The 20,792-nt window shown below is 42.4% G+C and overlaps 1 protein-coding gene across 1 annotated transcript in view; it reads right to left on the bottom strand.

Annotated features, from left to right (window-relative positions):
- Positions 1-5,200, bottom strand: part of LRPPRC (leucine rich pentatricopeptide repeat containing) — a 97,575-nt gene extending 92,375 nt beyond the window's left edge. Inside the window, exon 1 of the mRNA XM_066267024.1 lies at positions 4,998-5,200. Within this exon, the coding sequence (XP_066123121.1) occupies positions 4,998-5,146 (149 nt within the window). The 5' untranslated portion in view covers positions 5,147-5,200. The remainder of the gene's footprint in view (positions 1-4,997) is intronic.
- Positions 5,201-20,792: the final 15,592 nt, after the last annotated feature.

Below are 20,792 nucleotides of genomic sequence, written 5' to 3' on the forward strand. Positions count from 1 at the left end.
ACCTACAGAACCTGTCTCATTCATAATTCAGGAACTGCCTGTACTTAATAAACATCTGTTGATCCCCTTTTCTCTAACTTTTTATAGAGCTGTCACAATGAACATTCTCCCTGAACTATTTTGCAAGACCCTGATTTTTCAAAAACTCTTGCCCAGTTAAGCTGTCCCCCAAGCACAGCTTTATGGTAAGTCACAGAATCTAAGAATAAAAAAGTATGCAACCATTCCACACTTGGATAAAAATCTCCTGGCTTGAAACACCAATGCTATTCCTTCCCCCCATCCTGATGTCCCCTCGTCTCAGGATCCTCCAGTCCATACGGATGTTTCTCAGCTAAGGCAAGAAGTGATAAAAAGTCACTTCACAGGATGGGACCTATAATGTGATGTGAACACTGTTTAGGTGTACAAAGTGAGAGTAGGATGAAGTAGATTATTCTAAGAATCCCTTCTAGAGATCACACTCTGTGATCTTAACACGTGCTTACTTATATACATGTGATAGTCTTTGATTACTAAATTCATGATGTATCATGTACAATTTTTTTAAAATGTTTTTTATGTCCTTAAGTAACTCCAGCACCTACATTACAACATATTCAAAACACTTCAGAATTACAACTGTAATGGGAATTACAGTAGTTGAATCCCAACTGGAGATCCTGGATAAATTAGTTCACCCTTCTAAACCTCAATTTCCTAATTTGCAATACCAACCCACAGAGGATTAAATGTGTGATGTATTCCAACAAAGACACTTTGAAAATGCTAAGGATCTAAACTAAAGGTATTATTGTTTATATTAACCTCCAAATCTATTCTTTCTGATTCTGTAAACACCCTTAGCAATCTCTCCTTCTCTCTCCAGAAGGAAAGTATCTTTCTCAGTTCCAAACCAATTAGTTGAAGCCCCATGGAGCCTACTCTGGAGTTATCAAGGTTTCTTCTAACTGGTCTGTCAATTCCCAGCCTCTATCTCTCCATTAGTCTCTGTAAACTGTCAACACTTGTATCTCTCAAAACCCTCCAAAGGCTTCCAACCATCAAATGACCAACTTTCTAATCAACCTTGATAGCTTCAAGGAATCATATGGCACATAAAAGAGTCAACCAGTGAACGCATAAATAAGTGGAACCACAAATCAATGTTTTCCTCTCTCCCTCTCTCTAAAATCAGTTAAAAAAATTTTATGGCCCTGGCTGGTTTGCTCAGTGGACAGAGCATTAGCCCTGCATACAGACGTCCCAAGTTCAAACCCTGGTCAGGCTACACATAAGAACCATCTGCTTCTCTTCCCCTACCTCTCCATCTTCTCTCTCTTTTCCCCTCACAGCCAGTGGGTTCAACTGGTTCTAGCATTGCCCCAGGTGCTGAGAATAGCTCAGCTGATTCAAGCATCAGCCCCAGACAGGGGGCTGCCAGGCAGATCCAGGTCAGGATGCATGGGGGAGTCTATCTCCCCTCCTCTCACTTAAAAAAAAAAAAAATAACAATGAAAGGGAACACATGAGTAGGGGAAGGGGATACAAGTCCCAAAAGTGAACATTATGTGCAAAGGCAAGCAGATGTGCAACATGGCCTATCAGAGCCATGCTGGTCCACAGACCAGCAGCATCTTAATCATTCGGGGGCTTGTTAGAAATGCAAAACATCGGTCTCCTGTCTAGACCCACAAAATCGGAACCTACATGTTTATCAAGATCCCCAGGGCCTTGGCCGGTTGGCTCAGTGGTAGAGCATCGGCCTGGCGTGCAGAAGTCCCGGGTTCAATTCCCGACCAGGGCACACAGGAGAAGCGCCCATCTGCTTCTCCACCCCTCCCCCTCTCCTTCCTCTCTGTCTCTCTCTTCCCCTCCGGCAGCAAGCTCCATTGGAGCAAGGATGGCCCGGGCGCTGGGGATGGCTCCTTGGCCTCTGCCCCAGGCGCTAGAGTGGCTCTGGTCCCGACAGAGCGACGCCCCAGAGGGACAGAGTATCGCCCCCTGGTGGGCGTGCCGGGTGGATCCTGGTCGGGCGCATGCGGGAGTCCCTCTGACTGTCTATCCCCGTTTCCAGCTTCAGAAAAATACAAAAAAAAAAAAAAAAAAAAGATCCCCAGGGAATTCTTATGCTCATTGTTTCAGAAGTCCTGCTGACCTCAAAGCAGTAATTTGGTATAGCTAGAATACAGAATGCCATGGGTAAGCAAGGCTCCAGAGGCATCTGCAGATCAGGAAGCACCTTACCTTGGACCTAATGGGAACCACCACAGTGTCTGACTGTAATAAAAAGACAAGACCAAATTATCGGGAAGACTAGGGATTGATGTGGGGGTTGGAGGAAGAGGGATTCATTCCAGATGAAGCAGATCTAACAGGACTTACTCATTTGTGCAATCAATATATAGGGGGTAGGTGTTAATGAAGTATGAACGAGAAATCTCAAGGAAACAAATAGCAATATTAACTAAAGGAGGGAACACACGAGGAACAGATTTGGGAGGAAAAATGAGTCCAATATGAGATGTGATGGGTCTGAAGTCCCTGGAGTTCAACCAGTGGATGTCTACTAGATCAGTTGTTTTCAACCTTTTTACCCATGAGGATCTAGCCAGCTGGAAATGGAAATATGCAATGACTAGTTTTATCTTACTGCATAATAGTGCAACACTGTATAAGCTGGTGCTTGATTTCCAAACTCCATACACTGAAGTCTGCGTTTGTCCGAATGCTTTTTGTCTACTGCGCAATTTATAAATGCTCTGTATGGCGCAAAAGGTTGTTTGAATGAGCCTACAAGTTCCAAAAGTATCTAAGACAACCTCAATAGTATTTTCATCAATGATACAGGCTGATAAGTGGCCATTACCCTGAGCATGAGTATATTCGACTAATCATTGGGTCTAAAATCTTCATACAACATCAGAGTGTTTAACTCTTTCGTGGACCAGCATGAAACTTTTGAAAAACACTGTAGTAGACAGTCTATGTCCAGGAGGAGAAACAATGCTATCATCAGATAGTTAGGCAGGAGCTGACACTGTGAAAACAGAACAGGTAACCCAAAGGGGATAAAAAAAATGAGAAAAGAACTAAGAACAAGTTCTCCCTAAAAATATCAGCACTTAAGAGACAGAGGAATAAAAGCAACAAAGCAAGTGAGAAAAATCCTAACAAGAGCAAGAAAGAGTGTTGTCACTGGTGCCAAGAAAAGGGTCTCATGAAGGGGAATTGGGAGACAGGAACACGCCAGAGGTCAAGGCCTTCAATGTGGATCATCTCACACATACATAAGTAATTAGAAGCAGTTACATATATCAATGGCTCTTTCTTGGTGACAGAATTAAGGATGATTTTTAGTTTATTGCTTTTCCCCTGTATTTTGCAATCATTCCTCAAGGTACACGAGTTTTATAATTTAAAAATATACAATAAAAAATTAACAAACAAGACAATGATTTTTGCAGTGATGATTACAGGCGTAGAAGAGTGAATGCAAAGTGAGGAAACAAAGGGTGGGCATACAGGCAGGAAGAAATTGGGAAGCGGCTAGAATAAGCCAGAGTCCCACGAAAGGTTTTGTCTTTCAGGTGGGAAAGATCTAGGCATGCTTAGAGGCTGAGGGATAGAAAACTACATAGAAAAAGTTTTCAGTGTCCAGGTGAAAAAATGAAACAAATAGTTCATCCTTGCTATGAGCTGATCACACAAAGGTGAACAAGACAAAATTCTGCTTTCATGCAACTCATTTTCTACTAAGAAAACAGAAGATAATATCAGACAAGTGAGACTTGCCATGATAAAATTAAACAGGGTAGTTTTTTAGAGTGAATGTTGAGGTAAGGCTTCTTCCCAAGAAACAGGATTTGAGTCCTGACTGACAAGCAATCAACTTGACAAAGTGAGAAAGGCCTGTACAGATAATCAAGCTGAGGACCAAAGAGGTTAGATAAGAGTTCCCAGCAAGTAAATGAAACCCAGACCCTTTATAATATAATAAATACCCTATCTACTAGTGTTCCCTGTTTTTTTCCCTCAAATATCATAGTGAAAATGCATAACAATGACCTTCCAAGGCAAGTTAAGAATTAGGAAAAAAAGAGTAACTGGCATGACTTCTTGTCAAAAGAAATTCTTTGAAAATCAAAAGATGTAGTTCTGCGAAGCAGTCGCATGACTTCTGAAGGTTAACTATTAAGCTCTAAATGAGAAAATCCATGCAGGCTCCTGGTTACAAGCAGGCTATGTTCTAAAGACTTATTAATATAACTAAGTTGTTAAGAAGTCATAAGATATTTCTTCCATATAATTTTATGCAGACAGTTGGTTTCCCGGTTGGCCCACAAATATCCGTGTAATCATAATTATTATTATAGTAACTATTAAAGCACGTACTAGGTACCAGGCCCTCTGTTAGTGCTTTACATACAATACTACCAACGCTCTTTCTACTGCCACCATATAACTAAAGAAACAGGCCTGGAGATACTAAGTAACTTGTCTAACGTCATTAGGCAAATACTAGGAGGAAAACTCCATGAAAATTCAGGCAAAAACCCAAACTGGTAATAAATGCTCATCTCTAAGCTAATCCTTGGCGCAACCAAAATGCCCAACCTATTCTCCCCCAAGCCCCACAAAAATAAAACTCGAAATCTAAGTCCTAGCTGGTTACAGATCACCAATAACGTTTGCCCGTGGGACAGCCGGTCGTTCCTAAGGAGAGGAGTAACACCCCACCAACGCAGCAGGCTTCAGGGCCCCCCGAAGCTTCACAGGCCGTAGGTCGCCCCAGGGCAGGATCCAGCAGGACACATGCCACGCCTGCGGCCATGACCTTCTGAAGGCGACCAACCCAGGCACCCAAAAACCCCTGATGGGGGCATGATCCGTGGTCCCGGGACGCTTAACGCCAGAGCGACAAAGTGGTCATGGAAAGGGCACAGAGGGGCCAGTCCAGCGCCAGCGTCACGACCCCACGAGCTGCAGGCGGGCCAAGGGAGTGCCTGAGCACTCACCCGGCGACAGGCTCAGCGCGAGCTGCGGGCGGGCAGAGGGCGGCGTGCGGCCGGCCCGAGCCGCCCGCGAGGAGGCGCAGGGAGAGCGGGAGACGCGGAGCCGCCCCGGCACGGAGGAGCCACACCGCGGGTCTCAGAATCGCTGCCATGGCTCGGCTGTCCGCAAAGCCGGGCGCACGTTCCGCGAGAAGGACAGGAGGAGCACGTGACCTCGGGGTCCCCCGGCGCGGGAGAGACCAAAGGCCGAGAGCGCCACACGTCAGGGGAGACAAAGAGTCGTTTTAGCTTGGAAGGTGGAAAATAAACCTATTTCTCTGAGTAGATATGAGCCCTTTCCCAGGTATAAAGTCAAAGCGTGGATTAGCTTATTATTTAAGGGAGACTCTATTTCCATTTCATGTTCTTCATCTCGACACGTTCAGTCGCCCCACCCCTATTCAGTTGGTAAAGTCGGAAGAGGTCGACTCCTCCCAGGTTCGCGCCGAGGCTTGCGGGGGGCCAACTAACAGAACACGCGAGAAGTATCGAGAAGAGCCGACCGTGAAGATCCCTGAGTGTGGAGCAGTTCTTCGCCGAGGCTAAGGTTGTCGCTGGCGTGCAGTATTGGTGCCCAGGGCCGACGGTGCGCTGATAGCGGCGTTCCATAACTTTCAGAGTGGGGCAAGAAAAACGTTGAGGACCTTTGTACTATGTTCGGAGCCTCTGAGGTTAAATATAAGGTGATTAATATTATTGGGGCAAAGAGATAGTGTAAAGGAATATATAGGTACAACCAACCCTAAGTCCTCAAGCAGTGCCTCGCTTCATGAAATATATGGAGTCTAGCAAAGGTCGTATAGTTTTAAAGCTGTAACTGAACTCAGTATCTTCCCCTTCCCGCAGTAAATGCACCAGGATTGGAGGCAAGAGCAATGTGATTACGAGTGTGGAGCTAAATCTGGGGAGGAAACAGGAAGCGCTTGCTGTCACAGGGTTTACAGTCTGGAAAGTTTCCCTGTGCATACGTGGGAAACCCTGACAGGCTTCCACTCCCACATCACCTAGCTGTATCCTACACATTCTCAGCTGAACGCTCAAGAAATTTCCTCTGGAAGCCCTCCATGATTTCCCGTTTGACTGTTTATCCCGCTGGACAGCTCCTTGGGAGCCAGGGACTGTGTGCCTTTTTCACATTCTCAGTGCCAGGCACCCCGTAGGTTGCATTAAATATTTACTGAATAAATGTGTGCTTTGAAATTATTAGCTCATCTCTCCTTTGGGAGATGAGGAAAATGAGATCCAAAAAAGGTTCAATAGTTTACTCTGGGTCATACTATTAGGCGTGAGGAATATAATTTATTCACTCATTCAACACTTTCTGAACACATACTCAAGTGCCAGGCTCTATTTGACATAAGGATACAGCAGAGAACAAAACAGATCAAGTCTGGATTCTGACTAAACATTCCAGAGTTTAGTTTGGGAAGACATGAGAACTGTAATGTAAAATAAATCTGGGTGCAGGGATTGAGGGTGATATGTGAAGCCCGTTCAGAGGGGGAAAGGAGGACAGTGTGGGTATAAGAAAAGAGCAAGGCCATGTGCACAGAGGTTTGAGGTACTCAGGGACCAGATCATAAAGGGTGTTAGTTAATAGGCCACTGTAAGAACACAGATTTTTATTCAGAATGAGATAGGAAACCATTAGAAAATCTGGTGTGATGCTATGATATTAATCCATTTGTATTTTTTTGTGTGACAGAGACAGTGAGAGAGACAGAGAGAGGGACAGATAGGGACAGACAGCCAGGAAGAGAGATGAGAAGCATCAGTTCTTCATTGTGGCTCCTTAATTGTTCATTGATTGCTTTCTCATATGTGCCTTGACCCGGCGGCTACAGCAGAGCGAGTGATCCCTTGCTGAAGCCAGCGACCATGGGGTCATGTCTACGATCCCACACTCAAGCCAGCAACCCCGCACTCAAGCCGGTGACCTCAGGGTTTCAAACCTGGGTTCTCTGCAGTCCAGTCCGATGCTCTATCCACTGCACCACTGCCTGGTCAGGCTGAATCCATTTGTATTTTTAGAGGCTCACTCTGCTGCTGTTTGGAGAGGTGATTTTAAGGGAATAAAGGTAAATAAAAGTAGGGAGATCAGTGAGGAAACTCTTGCAATAATCCAGACTAGAAATGGTAGTGAGTTGGATTGGCAGGGGGATAGGGGGAGTGAGATAATGAGAAACAGGTTATCTCTTTGTTTAAATAGTAGAACCAGGATTTACTGATGGATTGATTAGCTGTGGGGTATAAGTCAAGGATGACTCCAGAATTTTTGGACTGAGAAAAATGGAGATAGCACTGATTTTAAAATTGGGAAGACTGAGGGAAAACATTTAAAAGGTGAAATCAAAAGTGATCTGGAATATTAAGCTTGAGGTGCCTGATAGACATTCAAATGTGAGCAGGGAATTGGCTCTATGCATACAAGTTGGAATTCAGAATTGGAGAGACATTTGGAAATCTACAGCCTATACCTAATATTTAAAGCCATGGAAATGGATGAAAGTGTCTAGGAAGCAAATATAAATGGGATCCAAGTACTGAGGCTTGTCATATTTCAATATTTTGAGGATGTAAAAATGAAAACCCAGCACTAGAAACAGAGATAGAATAGCCAGAGAGATAGGAGGAGGACCAAGAGAAATGGCAGAGTCCCAGATAACCGAGGGAACGAAGTCTCTCAAGGAGGGAATTATCAACAACATAAAATCCTGCTGTTAGTTCTCAACATTGACCAGAGGATTTGGCAACTCAGAGGTCCCTGTTGATGCTGCAAAGAGCCATTTTGATGACGTGTTGAGTCAAAAAGTTGATTTAAGTGAGTTCAACCTGAGGAAGGGGAAGTAGGGACAGGGAGTATAGACAAAGCCTTTTGTAGAGCATACAATGAAGGAGGGAGCAGAGAAAGGGGGTGATACCTATTAGAAGGAGGTGTGAAGTCAAAGGTAGATTAGTTTTTCCTTTCAATTTTATTTTGTTGGTTTCAAGTGTACAACTTAGTGGTTCAACAATCATAATCTTTACATAGTATTCCCCTCAATACTTCCAGGACCCCAACATAGTTATTGCTATATTATAGACTATATTCCCTGTGCTTTGCTTAAATCTCCATGACTATTTTGTAACTACCAATGTGTAGAGATTAGTTTTTTAAGATGAAAGAAATAATAGTGCTTTTGATGCTGATGGGAATTATCTATACGTAGCTATTTAATTTAACTTAAATTAAATTTTAACAATTTAAAAATTCAATTTCTCAGTTAATTTTTTAAAATTATATGAAAGGCAGGGAGGCAGACAGACAGACTCCTGCATGTTCCTCAACTGGAATCCACCCAGCAAGCCCCCTATGTGGAGATGCTCCGCCCATCTGGGGCCGCTGCTTCATTGCTTGGCAACTGAGGTGAGGTCATGGAGCCATCCTTAGCACCCAGCGCCAATGTGCTCAAACCAATCAAGCCATGGCTGTAGGAGGAGAAGAGAGGGGATGTAGAAGGGTGGAAAAGCAGATGGTTACTTCTTCTTTGTGCCCTAACTGGGAATCAAACCTGGGACTTCCACACACCAGGCAGACATTCTACTGCTGAGCCAACTAGCCAGGGCCTCAGTTCCTCAGTTATTAACCACATTTCAAGTACTCAATGGCCACCAGTAGCTAGAAGCTGCCATGTTGGACAGCATAGACAGGAAATTTCCATCATTGTAAAAAGTTCTATTTTTCAGTGCTACAGAAGGGAGTGAAAAATTGATAATGCCTGAGAGAAAGAATACGCTGAGGGGATGGGATCTGGTACAACAGTGAAGGGGTTGACTTTAGATAAGAATCCAGACAGTGCAGCCATTGTCCCAGAAGGAAAGACAAGGCACATAGTTACAGATGCAATAAGGCTGGTAGAAGCAGTGATGAGAATGAATAGATGATCTCTTCTAATTGCTTCTGTCCCCAAAACCTTTAACCTTCAACCAACATTCTATTGTTTCTGTACCAAGATACCTGTAGAAGTAGGAAACATCTATTGAAATTTGTCTAGGCAGTCATTTATTCATTCATGAATGTATTCACTATTATTGAACACCTAAGAGTTTCCAAGCAGCAAGTTCAGTGCTAGAAAAAATGAGATGAGCAAAAGGAGGAGCATTCCTTACAGTATCAGAAGGCAAGGCAGATATTAATCAAATAATTACACTATTATGTAAATGAATTATACATTGAAACAGTTCTGAGAAAAAGAAACATGTTTCCATCAGAGAGTATGCCTCACCGGAAGTCAAAAAGGTTTCCAGGGAAAGTATCCTTAGATTGAGATTGGAAGGAAGAATAGTTGTTAACACATGCAAGGTACATACACGTGTGTGTGTCTGTGTGTTTCATATGTGTGTGTAAAAGAGCAGGAGTCACATTTGCTTGTTTTTCAGTGCAGACTTCCCAAATTCTTAGATTTCTTTAGATCCCAGAAGCTGTGACAAAGTAGAAGAGAAGTTCAAGCTCATCATCCTTGGTTTCTCCCTAAGCTTACTCTGAATTATGAAATGGATTCAAGCATTGGCTAGAAAAATTAGGTAACCTGCCTGTCCCATTGAACAGTATGACTTCTTAACAGAATCTCATTCAGAAGAACAGTTTAGGAGCTAGATTTTGCAAAAGTACTTAATTGTTTGTTTGTTTTTTGTGATACCTACCCCTTCCTCTCAGGATTTTTTTTTTTTTTTGGAATATTAGTTAAAATAAAGTACTGCCTGACTTGTGGTGGTGCAGTGAATAAAGCATCAACCTGGAATGCTGAGGTTGCTGGTTCAAAACCCTGGGCGTGCCTGGTCAAGGCACAGATGGGAGTTGATTCTTCCTGCTCCTCCCCTCCTTCTCTCTCTCTCTTTCTTGCCTCTCTCTTTAAAAATGAATAAGTAAAATCTGAAAGAAATCATATAATAAATTGATTTTAAAGAAAGTAAAGTACCATACTTACAGTAGGCATTTAGGAAGCTCTGAAAAATAATATAGCTACAATTATTATTGTTGTTGCTTTACATGATCAAGTCTAAACCTTAAGAATTTAGGTTCTCCAGTCTCTCCTTGGGGTCTGATATTTGACACCAACATCTTCACTGCCTATTAAGCCATAGCTAGTGTGTCAAACTCCTAACTCAGTTTATTCAATTGTTACTGTTTCATGTAAGCTAAATACAGAGCAAGTTACATCCCAGGGCAAAGAAGTTATGCATCCTAGACTCAGTGATCTTAATTTATAGAGAGGATAATATGCATGCTATTCTTTACAGATAATCATTACATAAGGCAATAATTACATTTGTCAAAGAGGAGGCAAACCAATGACAGCTGAGCAGATAACAGAAGCAGTTCCCAACTGACCAGGCAGTGGCGCAGTGGATAGAGCATCGAATTGGGATGCAGAGAACCTAAGTTTGAAACCCCGAGGTCGCTGGCTTGAGCAAGGGGTCATAGACATGACCCCATGGTTGCTGGCTTGAGCCCAAAGGTTGCTGGCTTGAGCAAGGGGTCAGACCCTCTGCTGTAGCCCCCCAGTCAAGGCACATATGAGAAAGCAATCAATGAACAACTAAGGAGCCGCAACAGAGAACTGATGCTTCTCATCTCTCTCCTTTCCTGTCTGTCCCTATCTGTCCCTCTCTCTGTTTCTCTGTCTCAATCACATACACATTAAAAAAAAAATAAAAATAAAAATAAGAAAAAGGAAAAAGAAGTTCCTGTGGTAGAATGACATTTCAGCCCCTGGAGGCTAGGAAGATGTGAAATGATAGACATGGTGGCGAAGGGAGTTCTAAGCACAGGGGTCAGAGGACAAAAGTAGAGAGCTCTCTTTCCTGTACATACGTCCCTCCTTAAACCACTGGAAGTGTTTTTGGACCCAGAAGCCTGTAACCAATGGCTTTCACAATTCTGTGATTGTGACCAATGATAAAAAAAATTATAAATGCCATAAATATACACATACAAAAATCAGTTTCATAAAACAGTGAGCCTTATTTTACATGTTATGCACTTGAGTATTTACTAAACTAATTTCTTCTATTTCATTTTTTTAAATGCTGATTGATTTTAATTTGAACGAACAAGCTATAAGAGGACATTTTTAGACACTTGAGGTATATTGCTCAATACCAAGAATTATTGCTAACTTTTTTTGTACAATAGTGGGTTTTGTGGTTATGTAAGAAAATATACTTTTTAGAGATACGTGGTGGCAAATGTAGAAGTAAATTAACTTGCTGTCTGAAATCTTCTTTAAGACACTTCACCAAAGAATGAAAGAACAAAATGATATAAGAAGCAAATATGACAATATCTTGATAATCAGTGAATCAAGCTGATATCTGTATAGGAGTTCATTTTACTGTTTCCTCAACTTAGTATGTATTTTCAAATATTCACAAAGGAAAAGGTCTTAAATGCTGGTTGCATTTTGAATTTACTATTCATTAGTACACATGACTTGGAGTTTGAAAAACATTAAACTCAATCATGTCCAATGAGCAGATAAACATACCAGTCTAGACCCCTGAGAGCTGGAGACCTGTTTATGGGAACAACATGATTGATTCCCTTTTCTAGTAAATAGTTGCCTGAACATCAAAATTTACTGTTGTTGCTAAATCATTTTACATAAAACATGAAATATCTGAGATTGTGGCCATTACAACCTAAGATAGCAATTTTTTATCTCATGGCACAGAAAATAATTACTAAAATTCTGCAGCACACCAAAAAATATATTTTTGCTAATCTGACTAAAAAAAAGTATAATTGTGATTCATTCACACCAGATGGCTACTGTCATTTTTTTGACAGTCTCAGAGAGAAGAGTTCAGTTCCCCTGACTAAATAGTCAGGTATTATGTTTTAAAAATTCTTGCAGTACACCAGAGTATCTCTGTTGGTACTGAAAATCGCTTATCTAAGATAAAGATTTTCATTTAAGACCAATTTAAAAATTATTTTTTTTTAGGCCCTGGCCAGTTGGCTCAGTGGTAGAGCATCAGCCAGGCATGTGAAAGTTCCAGATTTGATTTCCGGCCAGGGCACACAGGAGAAGCACCCATCTGCTTCTCCACCCTTCCCCTATACTTTCTCTTTATTTCTCCTTTTCTACGCCGCAGCCAAGGCTCCATTGGAGCAAAGTTGGCCCCGGTGTTAAGGATGGCTCCATGGCCTCCATTCGTCTCAGGTGCTAGAATGGCTCCAGTTGCAACGAAGCAATGGCCCAGATGGGCAGAGCATTGCCCCCTGATGGGCGAGCCATGTGGATCCTGGTTGGGCGCATGTGGGAGTCTGTCTCTCTGCCTCCCCGCTTCTCACTTCAGAAAAAAATACAAATAAATAAAATTTTAAAAGAGAAAAACCAAAAAAGAAAGAAAGACATTATCTTCAAAATTCTGAGCTGAAAGGATGGTATTGAACACTTTGGGAAATTTACAAGGCAGAGGACATTAATCTCCTGTCACTTTGGTCAATTAATCTTTTGGGGGGAGGAGGGAAGCATCCTAACAGTTTATGATGAATCACAAAGGATCAGAAATTAGAACTGATCACTTATAATTACTTGTCAGCCTTTTTGGAGTCTCCTCCAATTGTCTCACAAATACATTCAAAATAGTGTGAGCAAAGAACCAAGTGATTGCCTTGAGTTTAAAAGCCTATTTTGCTTAAAAAGTCTTAACATTTTAAGCAGCAGACTTAATCTTTAGCTATGATTGTATTTTCTCTTAAGGCATCTTGTCTGATGGCTTCTTCCATCTCTGACATCTTTTATATCCAGATTTATTCATGCATGTAATTCCCAATTATTCAAAAATATCCTGCTTAGACCTTTATTTGCACACAGACCCAAGATTTTCATTCTAAGTGGATATCCAATTTGTTACTCTTACACCCTTCAGCAACACTTCTGTCAAACAGTAATTCTTTCATAAGCCTACAAACCAGGAAGACAGATGCAGGGTCATTTACTATAAGAAAGTAACCAGCACTGGCAACAAGGGGTTGTTGCTGATATTTTCCCAGTGTTACTATGTGTGAAGGCTGAAAGTTTATGTGTTTCCCACAGGGCAGATAGTGTCAAAATAAATCAATATAGAATAGTAGTCAAACATAACTGGCATTTCAATGTACTATACAACTGAGTCCCTTCAAGACAGAAAACAGTTATAGTCCTTGTAACAGCTAAATATAAACTTTAGCAAGTCTTACTAACAGTCAGTTAATTCTTAAATATGATGTAAGTCTCTTAAACTTCCTGGTTAATTAAATTTGTGTTTGTTTTGTTTCTAAGGAACTAGAAAATATATTTAGTGTCTCTGAGCAATAAGTAATGTGGAATTTCTGTTTTAGCTTGTGTCTATCTAGGGGCTGAAAATTTATCTTTTGAAAGTTGGACACATATATAACTTGCCTTCTGATCATTTCAATTTAATTTAGAGAGGGAGACTAATAGAGTTTACTTGGGTTTAGGAAAGACTATACGGATTTTTCATTGGATTAAGTTGCATAGACACAGAAATGGCTGTTCTTGGCTGTCTATTTGCTTTCTGGACCTGACTGGGAGGAATGCAAATCACCTAGTAACACGGTACACAGAGCAGGATGTGGGAATAATGTGTGTCTTTGGGTTGTCTCCCACTGGAGAGTAAATGGTATGCTTTCAGGTGGGTGTGGAACAGTTGAATTATATTAGATTAAAGTACTTTTTGAATTATATATGGGAAGAAAGGTGTATTTATTGCTGCATGAGAGAAGGGTTAGACTGTGTCAGCATTTTTATTTTTGTTTCCACAGTTACTGCTACATACATACTTGTGATTTCCAATATCACCCTCTGCTTATGGACACAGAAATCAGCATGTGACCCAGGCCTGACCTATAAGAGAATCCCATCCTTTTGGCTAGAATGATTGTTTTGGGTACCCAAACTAAGGCAATTGGAATAATTCATTGGATTTACTAACTGCAGCTAGTAAGGCATGTCATATCTTAGAGTCATCAGCCATGAAAAAAAAATGTGAATCAGTACTTGCTGCTGGCCATCCTTCCTGCCAACCAAAGACACCTGCATGCAGTAGGAGAGAATGAGCACATCACGTAAAGAAGCAGAGCCAAGGACTGGAGAGAGGCCTGATGACTTCATTGGGGTTTCTAGCCAGTTGTGCTAAAGCCAGATTTACACCCAGCCTTCCCAGTCACAGGAGCCAATAGGTTTTTTGCTTCCTCTAAACATAAAGAAGTATAAATTTTTATTATTAATTGAATGTTTTCATTTTCTGTGTTCACATTTTTTTTATAATTTTGTTACTATAATTTCATTACATTTTTATTTGATTTGATTTGTATTTTTCCAAAGTTAGAAGCAGGGAGGCAGTCAGACAGACTCCCGCATGCGCCTGACCAGGATCCACACAGTATGGCTAACAGGGGGCGATGCTCTGCCCATCTGTGGCATTGATCCATTGCTGCCAGAGCCAATCTAGTGCCTGAGGCGGAGGCCGTGGAGCCATCCTCAGTGCCCGGGCCTACTTTGCTCCAATGGAGCCTCGGCTGTGGGAGGGGAAGAGAGAGACAGAGAGGAAGGAGAGGGGGAGGGGTGGAGAAGCAGATGGGCGCCTCTCTTGTGTGCCCTGGCTGGGAATCAAACCAGGGACTTCCACACACCTGGCCGATGATCTACCGCTGAACCAACTGGCCAGGGCTTAATTTCACTACATTTTTAAAAAATAATGCACTCGAAATGCTGAAGGATTAAAATACAGCCCAACTGTACTCCAAAGTTTCAACAAAAGGGAACAAGTTAAGGATAACGGAAATTTTTAAAAAATTTAAAAATGTCAGATATACTCCAAATTGAAACTAACACACCAAAAATATTCCTCAGCAAAATAGTTCAAGAGGTTGAGGAGAAACACCCTAGGCAAAGGTGAAATGCCGGCTTGGAAATAAGACTTTAAAAGAAAAAAATCTTACTTAATTCTACACAGCATGCTACCACTATCTTCTCAAATATAATTTACTACTTGAGGGGGCTTAGTTTCCTCAACTTCTACAGATCCTCTGACACATAGATTTTGCATTAACTCCCCAGGTGATTCTGATGCACACCTAATTATAAATATACTGAGTGAACTGCATAAGTTAACTCTTTTAACTGTCACAATGGTTCTATAAGGTGGATTCTATTACATTTTATAAATAAGGAAACTGAGGCACAGAAAGGCACACAGCTAATAAATGGTTGAGCCAGGTTGACACCCGGACAGGCTGGTTCCAGCACCAGGGTATTTAACCACCACCCTGTACTGTTTTAAAGGAACAGCCTTGATGCAGGAGTGCAGTAATAACAACGACAATTGCAGGCAGGCCAGTAGAAGACATGTTTGGGGTCTTTTGCCACTAGGCCTACAGGAACCCTCCCACCTCAGCTATAATGCCAATGGCTGGGGCCAAGTAGGTTCTCGTTGAATTCGGGCAGACAGTAGAGAAACTGAGGAGCTGGACAGCATAGGGCCAGCCCTGTTTATTGGAGGCTCACAAGGACAGGCAAGTGAATAAACAAACAAGGAAAAGGGCTAATAAACAAAGGAAAGCCTGCTTTTCGCAGTGAATGGCAAAGGAGCGGGAAAACTACACCTTGCAGTGGCGGGAGAGCGATCTGGGAGAACCACCCCCAAGGAAAAGCACCGTAGTCTTCCATAGACCACGCACACAGGGCGCGTCCACGTGCTCAGGCACTATGTAGCAGTGAGCAAGGCTAACACAGATGCTTTGCCCCCATCAGCCAACACTGATTTCTCTCATTTCTGGAATTCTTATATTCTATTTAACATCAGAATTGGACGTTTTGGCATTTAATTCCATCCCCTTTCATTTTATTAGTCTTGCCTTCTGAACTGTATCAGAAATTGAGGACTCATGTTCCATTTTACTTCTCCCTTTGTATGTATCAATAGAACCTGGGGCAGGGCCCTGTTGAGTTATTTGTTGAGCACGTTTGAAAGTGCCAAATTGACTTTAAAAATCTGTTACTTGTGAATTTTAGATTCATTTAAGGACTGAATTCATGAGGTTGTCATTACATTTTATCAGTTCCTACTCCAGATGCAGTTTCAGATGTTTAACCAGGGATTCCTTCCTTCAGTCACATCCGAAGATACCCTTTTGCTGCTCTGCACTACTCAAAGCCCACATTTATTTTGCTAATCATATTGGTGTAAGAACAATCCCTTCTTGTAGCTGAGAGCAGCAGTCCTTGAAAGACTTTCCTCTTGAGAAAACTTCCAACAAGCCTCTCCCCTTTGTTGTTAATTTCCTAGAAATGTCCATGCTGGGACAAAATTACTTTATCCAGATGCCAGTGATTGAAAAGACATTCTAAATATCTGCCGACGGTAAATCAGAAAACTTGTCTGGAAATCCATTTGTTGAGCTTGTAAATGTTCAGAGAAAGAGTAGTTTATCAAGTACTGCTAAAATAAGGTTGGTATTTGGAAATGCTGTTGGCTTGACTGCATTGAATGATAAGTTGAATCATTGCTAACAAGCTCTGGGAGGTTTTCTGTGATTGTTTGATTCAGCTTTACTGACTACAGTGCCCACAGCAACTCTGGCAATGATTCCCCTAATGGCACGAAGGGGCTGCCCAGCTGCAGAAATTCATGACCGCTGCATTTGCCTGCAGAGTTTGGAAAGATCTAAGGTCTTTGGAGACGAGAAATGTGTTTTTTCCTTGTCTTAACTGGCAATATGAGCCTCTGGCATTTCAAAGTGCAAGTCATTAGTGTCCACTGGGGTGATGTTCATCTGTCTGTGTTTCAGTCTCAGGACATTTTCCAGTTGCTTCTGCCACAACAATCTCTGCCATGTCAGTGCCTCTGATGCCCCTTGTGAATTCCAGAAGCTCTGCAGGGCCAGCAGGACTCTCAAAACCGATTGCTAACCAATCCTCTTTCTCCTCCATCTTTCAGTCATCTTTAATGAAAGTCTCAAAGCTTGTTGAAAAGGTGGGGCTTCTGTTTGACATTTTCAAATTTGAGCTGAGAGCAACCTGGGTTTTTGTTTTTGTTTTAAATTCTCAGGAGAAAGGAGGCTTTCTTTTATTTTGAATTCACAGCTTGAGTCATGCAGTCTGGAGAACTTAAGCTGATGTTGATCACATTCAGGAGAAATATGAGACTAGAGGAGGGAGAGAGGGAAATGTGAGAATTGGCAGAAAGCAACAAAAACAAGGCCTTTGAATGGTTGGAAGGGGCTCAGCAAAACTAGAGGCTTCAGGTGATACTTGAAAGGGGTGTGAAGGCTCAGACTTGTCAGGACATTCTATCTTCCTTCATCTTCCTGGAATGACTAAACTGAACCCCCTGCTGTCTGAGCTATGGTTTGGTGGAGGGCCAAGGGGGTATGGGTGTTCTTTCATCAGATTGTTCCAGACTTCCCAGTGTGCTCATATGACATGGAGCCAAACCATACCAAAGAGCTAGTTGACAATTGTTAAGAGCCTTGGCCTTTTATTTAATCATCAGAAAAACCGTAGCTTGTAGGTGCTGGTAAAGTGCCAGATTAATTATTCAGAAACAAGTGCCTGGGAGTGAACCAAGTGTTGTCTCATTAGCATGCAGTGTCCATGCTGGTGTCTGGTTAGAAAGCCACAGAGACTGCAGGAGGGGTAGGTGGGAGGGAACCAGGGGAAAATAAAATTAACTTTCCCTATATTGTGCTGCAAAATCTCGTACTAATAGAACGCTACCCTCCCCAAAATAGAATACTCTCCAGTAGTGTGCCCTGGCCCAGGCCCTGTTTTGGAATGTGCAAGACAGTTATTCTACCTGCTTCCTGCATCTGTGCCCATAAACTTGCCCTTCTTTCCTCTTATAATAAGGTGACCAACTTTTTTACAATGAAAAGGAGGACAAAAATAAATAGAGGAAAACAATATTGTAAATAAAGGAAACATTTTATTCATTGCAATAGTAATACACTATACCTGTATTTTATATCATATGTAATTATGCTTACATGTCTATTAATTTTTAATAATAATTGTAAGAAAAAAAGTACTTATTTAGATACAGATACATCACATCACATGCAATGGATCGACTCTGCATCCATCGAATATGGACATTTACAGATTAGTCTTCCAATATCAAAAAGGAGGACATGTAGGAGGACCCTTTTTGAGGAGGGAGGATGGAACTTACAAAAGAAGGACTGTCCTCCCTAAAAGAGGACAATTGGTCACCTTACTTATAATCTATTATGTCTATAAGGCTGGTGGCCGCTGCCGTGGCCAGGCAGGTTCTCATTGGATTTGGTCAGATGGTAAAGGAACTGTGGAGCCAGAAAATGGTGAGCTATTCCATTTACTAAAGTCTCATAAGAGCAGACCAGCAAACAGGGAGGGAAGATCGCTTCCCTCTCACTCTCCAGACTCACCCGGACTCACAGGCCCCCACCAACCTCAGTACTCCCAGCCAAACAGGCCAGGCTGAAATCTCAGGGCTCCCAAACCCCTCAGCAGCCACCCCCCCCCCCCCCCCCCCCCCCCCCCCCCCCCCCGCTCTGCACTCCCCAGCAAAACAGGCTGGGGGGAAAAGCCCTTTCAATAGCAAACAATTGCCCCTCTCCACAGTGGCAGGCAGTCCACAATTTGCAATCTGCCACCCTGAGGGCAAGCTCCTGCAACCTTCCATAGACAACACATACACGGCACTACTCCAATACAAGCGAGCAAACCTAAATAACACTTGTTTATCCAACAGTGTCTAAGGCCAATCTTCCCACCTATTTCAGTTTTCATCTCCTCTTACCTGCTTAAGAACTTCACTCCTGAAATTCTTTCTTTCTCTTTCACCATCCAGTTCCCCTCTCTGCTAACTGATTCCCATCAGTATGCATTTCATGTTAAACAAGCAACTCTAGACTCTACTTCTCCAGGAATCAACTCCCTCCCTTTTCCTTCACAATAAAATTTCTGAAAAGAGTTGTTTATATTGGTTTTATCTTCCTCTTCATCAGTTTTGTTCACTTTTGGACTTATTTAAATCAGGCTTTTGTGCCCATCATTCTACTTACCAATACCTTCGTGTTGCCAAATCCAGAGGTGAATATTCTTCCTAAATCTATTTTACCGGCCTGACCAGGTGGTGGCGCAGTGGATAGAGCATCGGACTGGGATGCGGAGGACCCAGGTTCGAGACCTCAGGACTGGGATGCGGAGGACCCAGGTTCGAGACCCCGAGGTTGCCAGCTTGAGCACGGGCTCATGTGGTTTGAGCAAAAGCTCACCAGCTTGGACCCAAGGTTACTGGCTTGAACAAAGGGTCACTCGGTCTGCTGAAGGCCCGCGGTCAAGGCACATATGAGAAAGCAATCAATGAACAACTAAGATGTCACAACGAAAAACTGATGATTGATGCTTCTCATCTCTCTCTGTTCCTTTTTTCCAACTTTTAAACATTGCAATGCCCTAGGCCTCAGTCCTAGGGTTTCTTCTCTATCTACTTTGGAAAACTCTTCTGGTATCATGGTTTTTTATATACCACTTTCATGCTGTTGACACCTAAATTCCTATCTCATTTCTCCTCTGAGGTCCAGTCTTCTATTCCCACTTGGATGTTTAATAGAGATCTCTGACCCAAACTGCTTCTCTCAGTCTTCCGTCTCATTAGTGACTCTTCCATTCTCTGAATTTCTAAGAGCAAAAACATAAAGACCATATTTATTCCTCCCTTTTCTTTCACACAATGCATCTAATCCACCAACAAGTCCTGTCAACTCCAACATCAAGACCTATTGCACTTCGCAACACTTCCTGCCACCTGCATTATCACCTCCCAGCACTGTGAGCTCTCACCTGAACTAGTTACAAACAGCCTCCTACTCTAACTGCTCATCTACAGTCTATTTTCCACATAGCAACCAAAGTAAAAAAAAATTTTTTTTGTATTTTTCCAAAGTTCAAAGTAGGGAGGGGGGCTGACAGACAGAGTCCCGCATGTGCCAGACCGGGATCCACCCAGCATGCCCACCAGGGGGCGATGTATGGCCCCTCTGGGGCATTGCTCCACTGCAATCGGAGCCATTCTAGCGCCTGAGGTAGAGGCCACAGAGCCATCCTCAGCGCCCAGGCCAACTTTGTGCCAGTGGAGCCTTGGCTACAGAAGGGGAAGAGAGAGAGAGAGAGAAAGGAGAGGGGAAAGGGTGGAGAAGCAGATGGGTGCTTCTCCTGTGTGCCCTGGCCGGGAATTGAACACGGGATTTCCACACACCGGGCCAATGCTCTACCGCTGAGCCAACCAGTCAGGGCCAAAGTCAAATTTTTAACACACAAATCTAACCATTTTATTCCCCTAGTCAAAATTTTTACACCTTTTCTATTACACTCAGAACATAAATCCAAAATCCTTACCATGCTTACATGAGATCCTATAAAATGTAGCCCCTCTCATTTTTTTAGCCTCACCACTTACTCCCTCTTGGTGCCTCGTTCATCCCACAGTAATCTTGTGGTACCTCCAACACCTAAACTTTGTCTCTCAGGTGTCACCGTCCCAGGTTTCACTGATAATAACAGCCTATCATGTATTGAGCTCCTACTTCAGGCAAGCCAGTACATTGGCATTTTACATATATTTTTCATCCTAATCATGAACTCTCAACATAGATCTTATTATCTCCTCTTTACCAATAAAGAAACTGAGGCTCAGAAAGGTTAGGTATTTTGCCCAAGGTAGCAG

Source organism: Saccopteryx bilineata, chromosome 3, assembly GCF_036850765.1.
Source record: "Saccopteryx bilineata isolate mSacBil1 chromosome 3, mSacBil1_pri_phased_curated, whole genome shotgun sequence".
NCBI classification, from domain to species: domain Eukaryota; kingdom Metazoa; phylum Chordata; class Mammalia; order Chiroptera; family Emballonuridae; genus Saccopteryx; species Saccopteryx bilineata.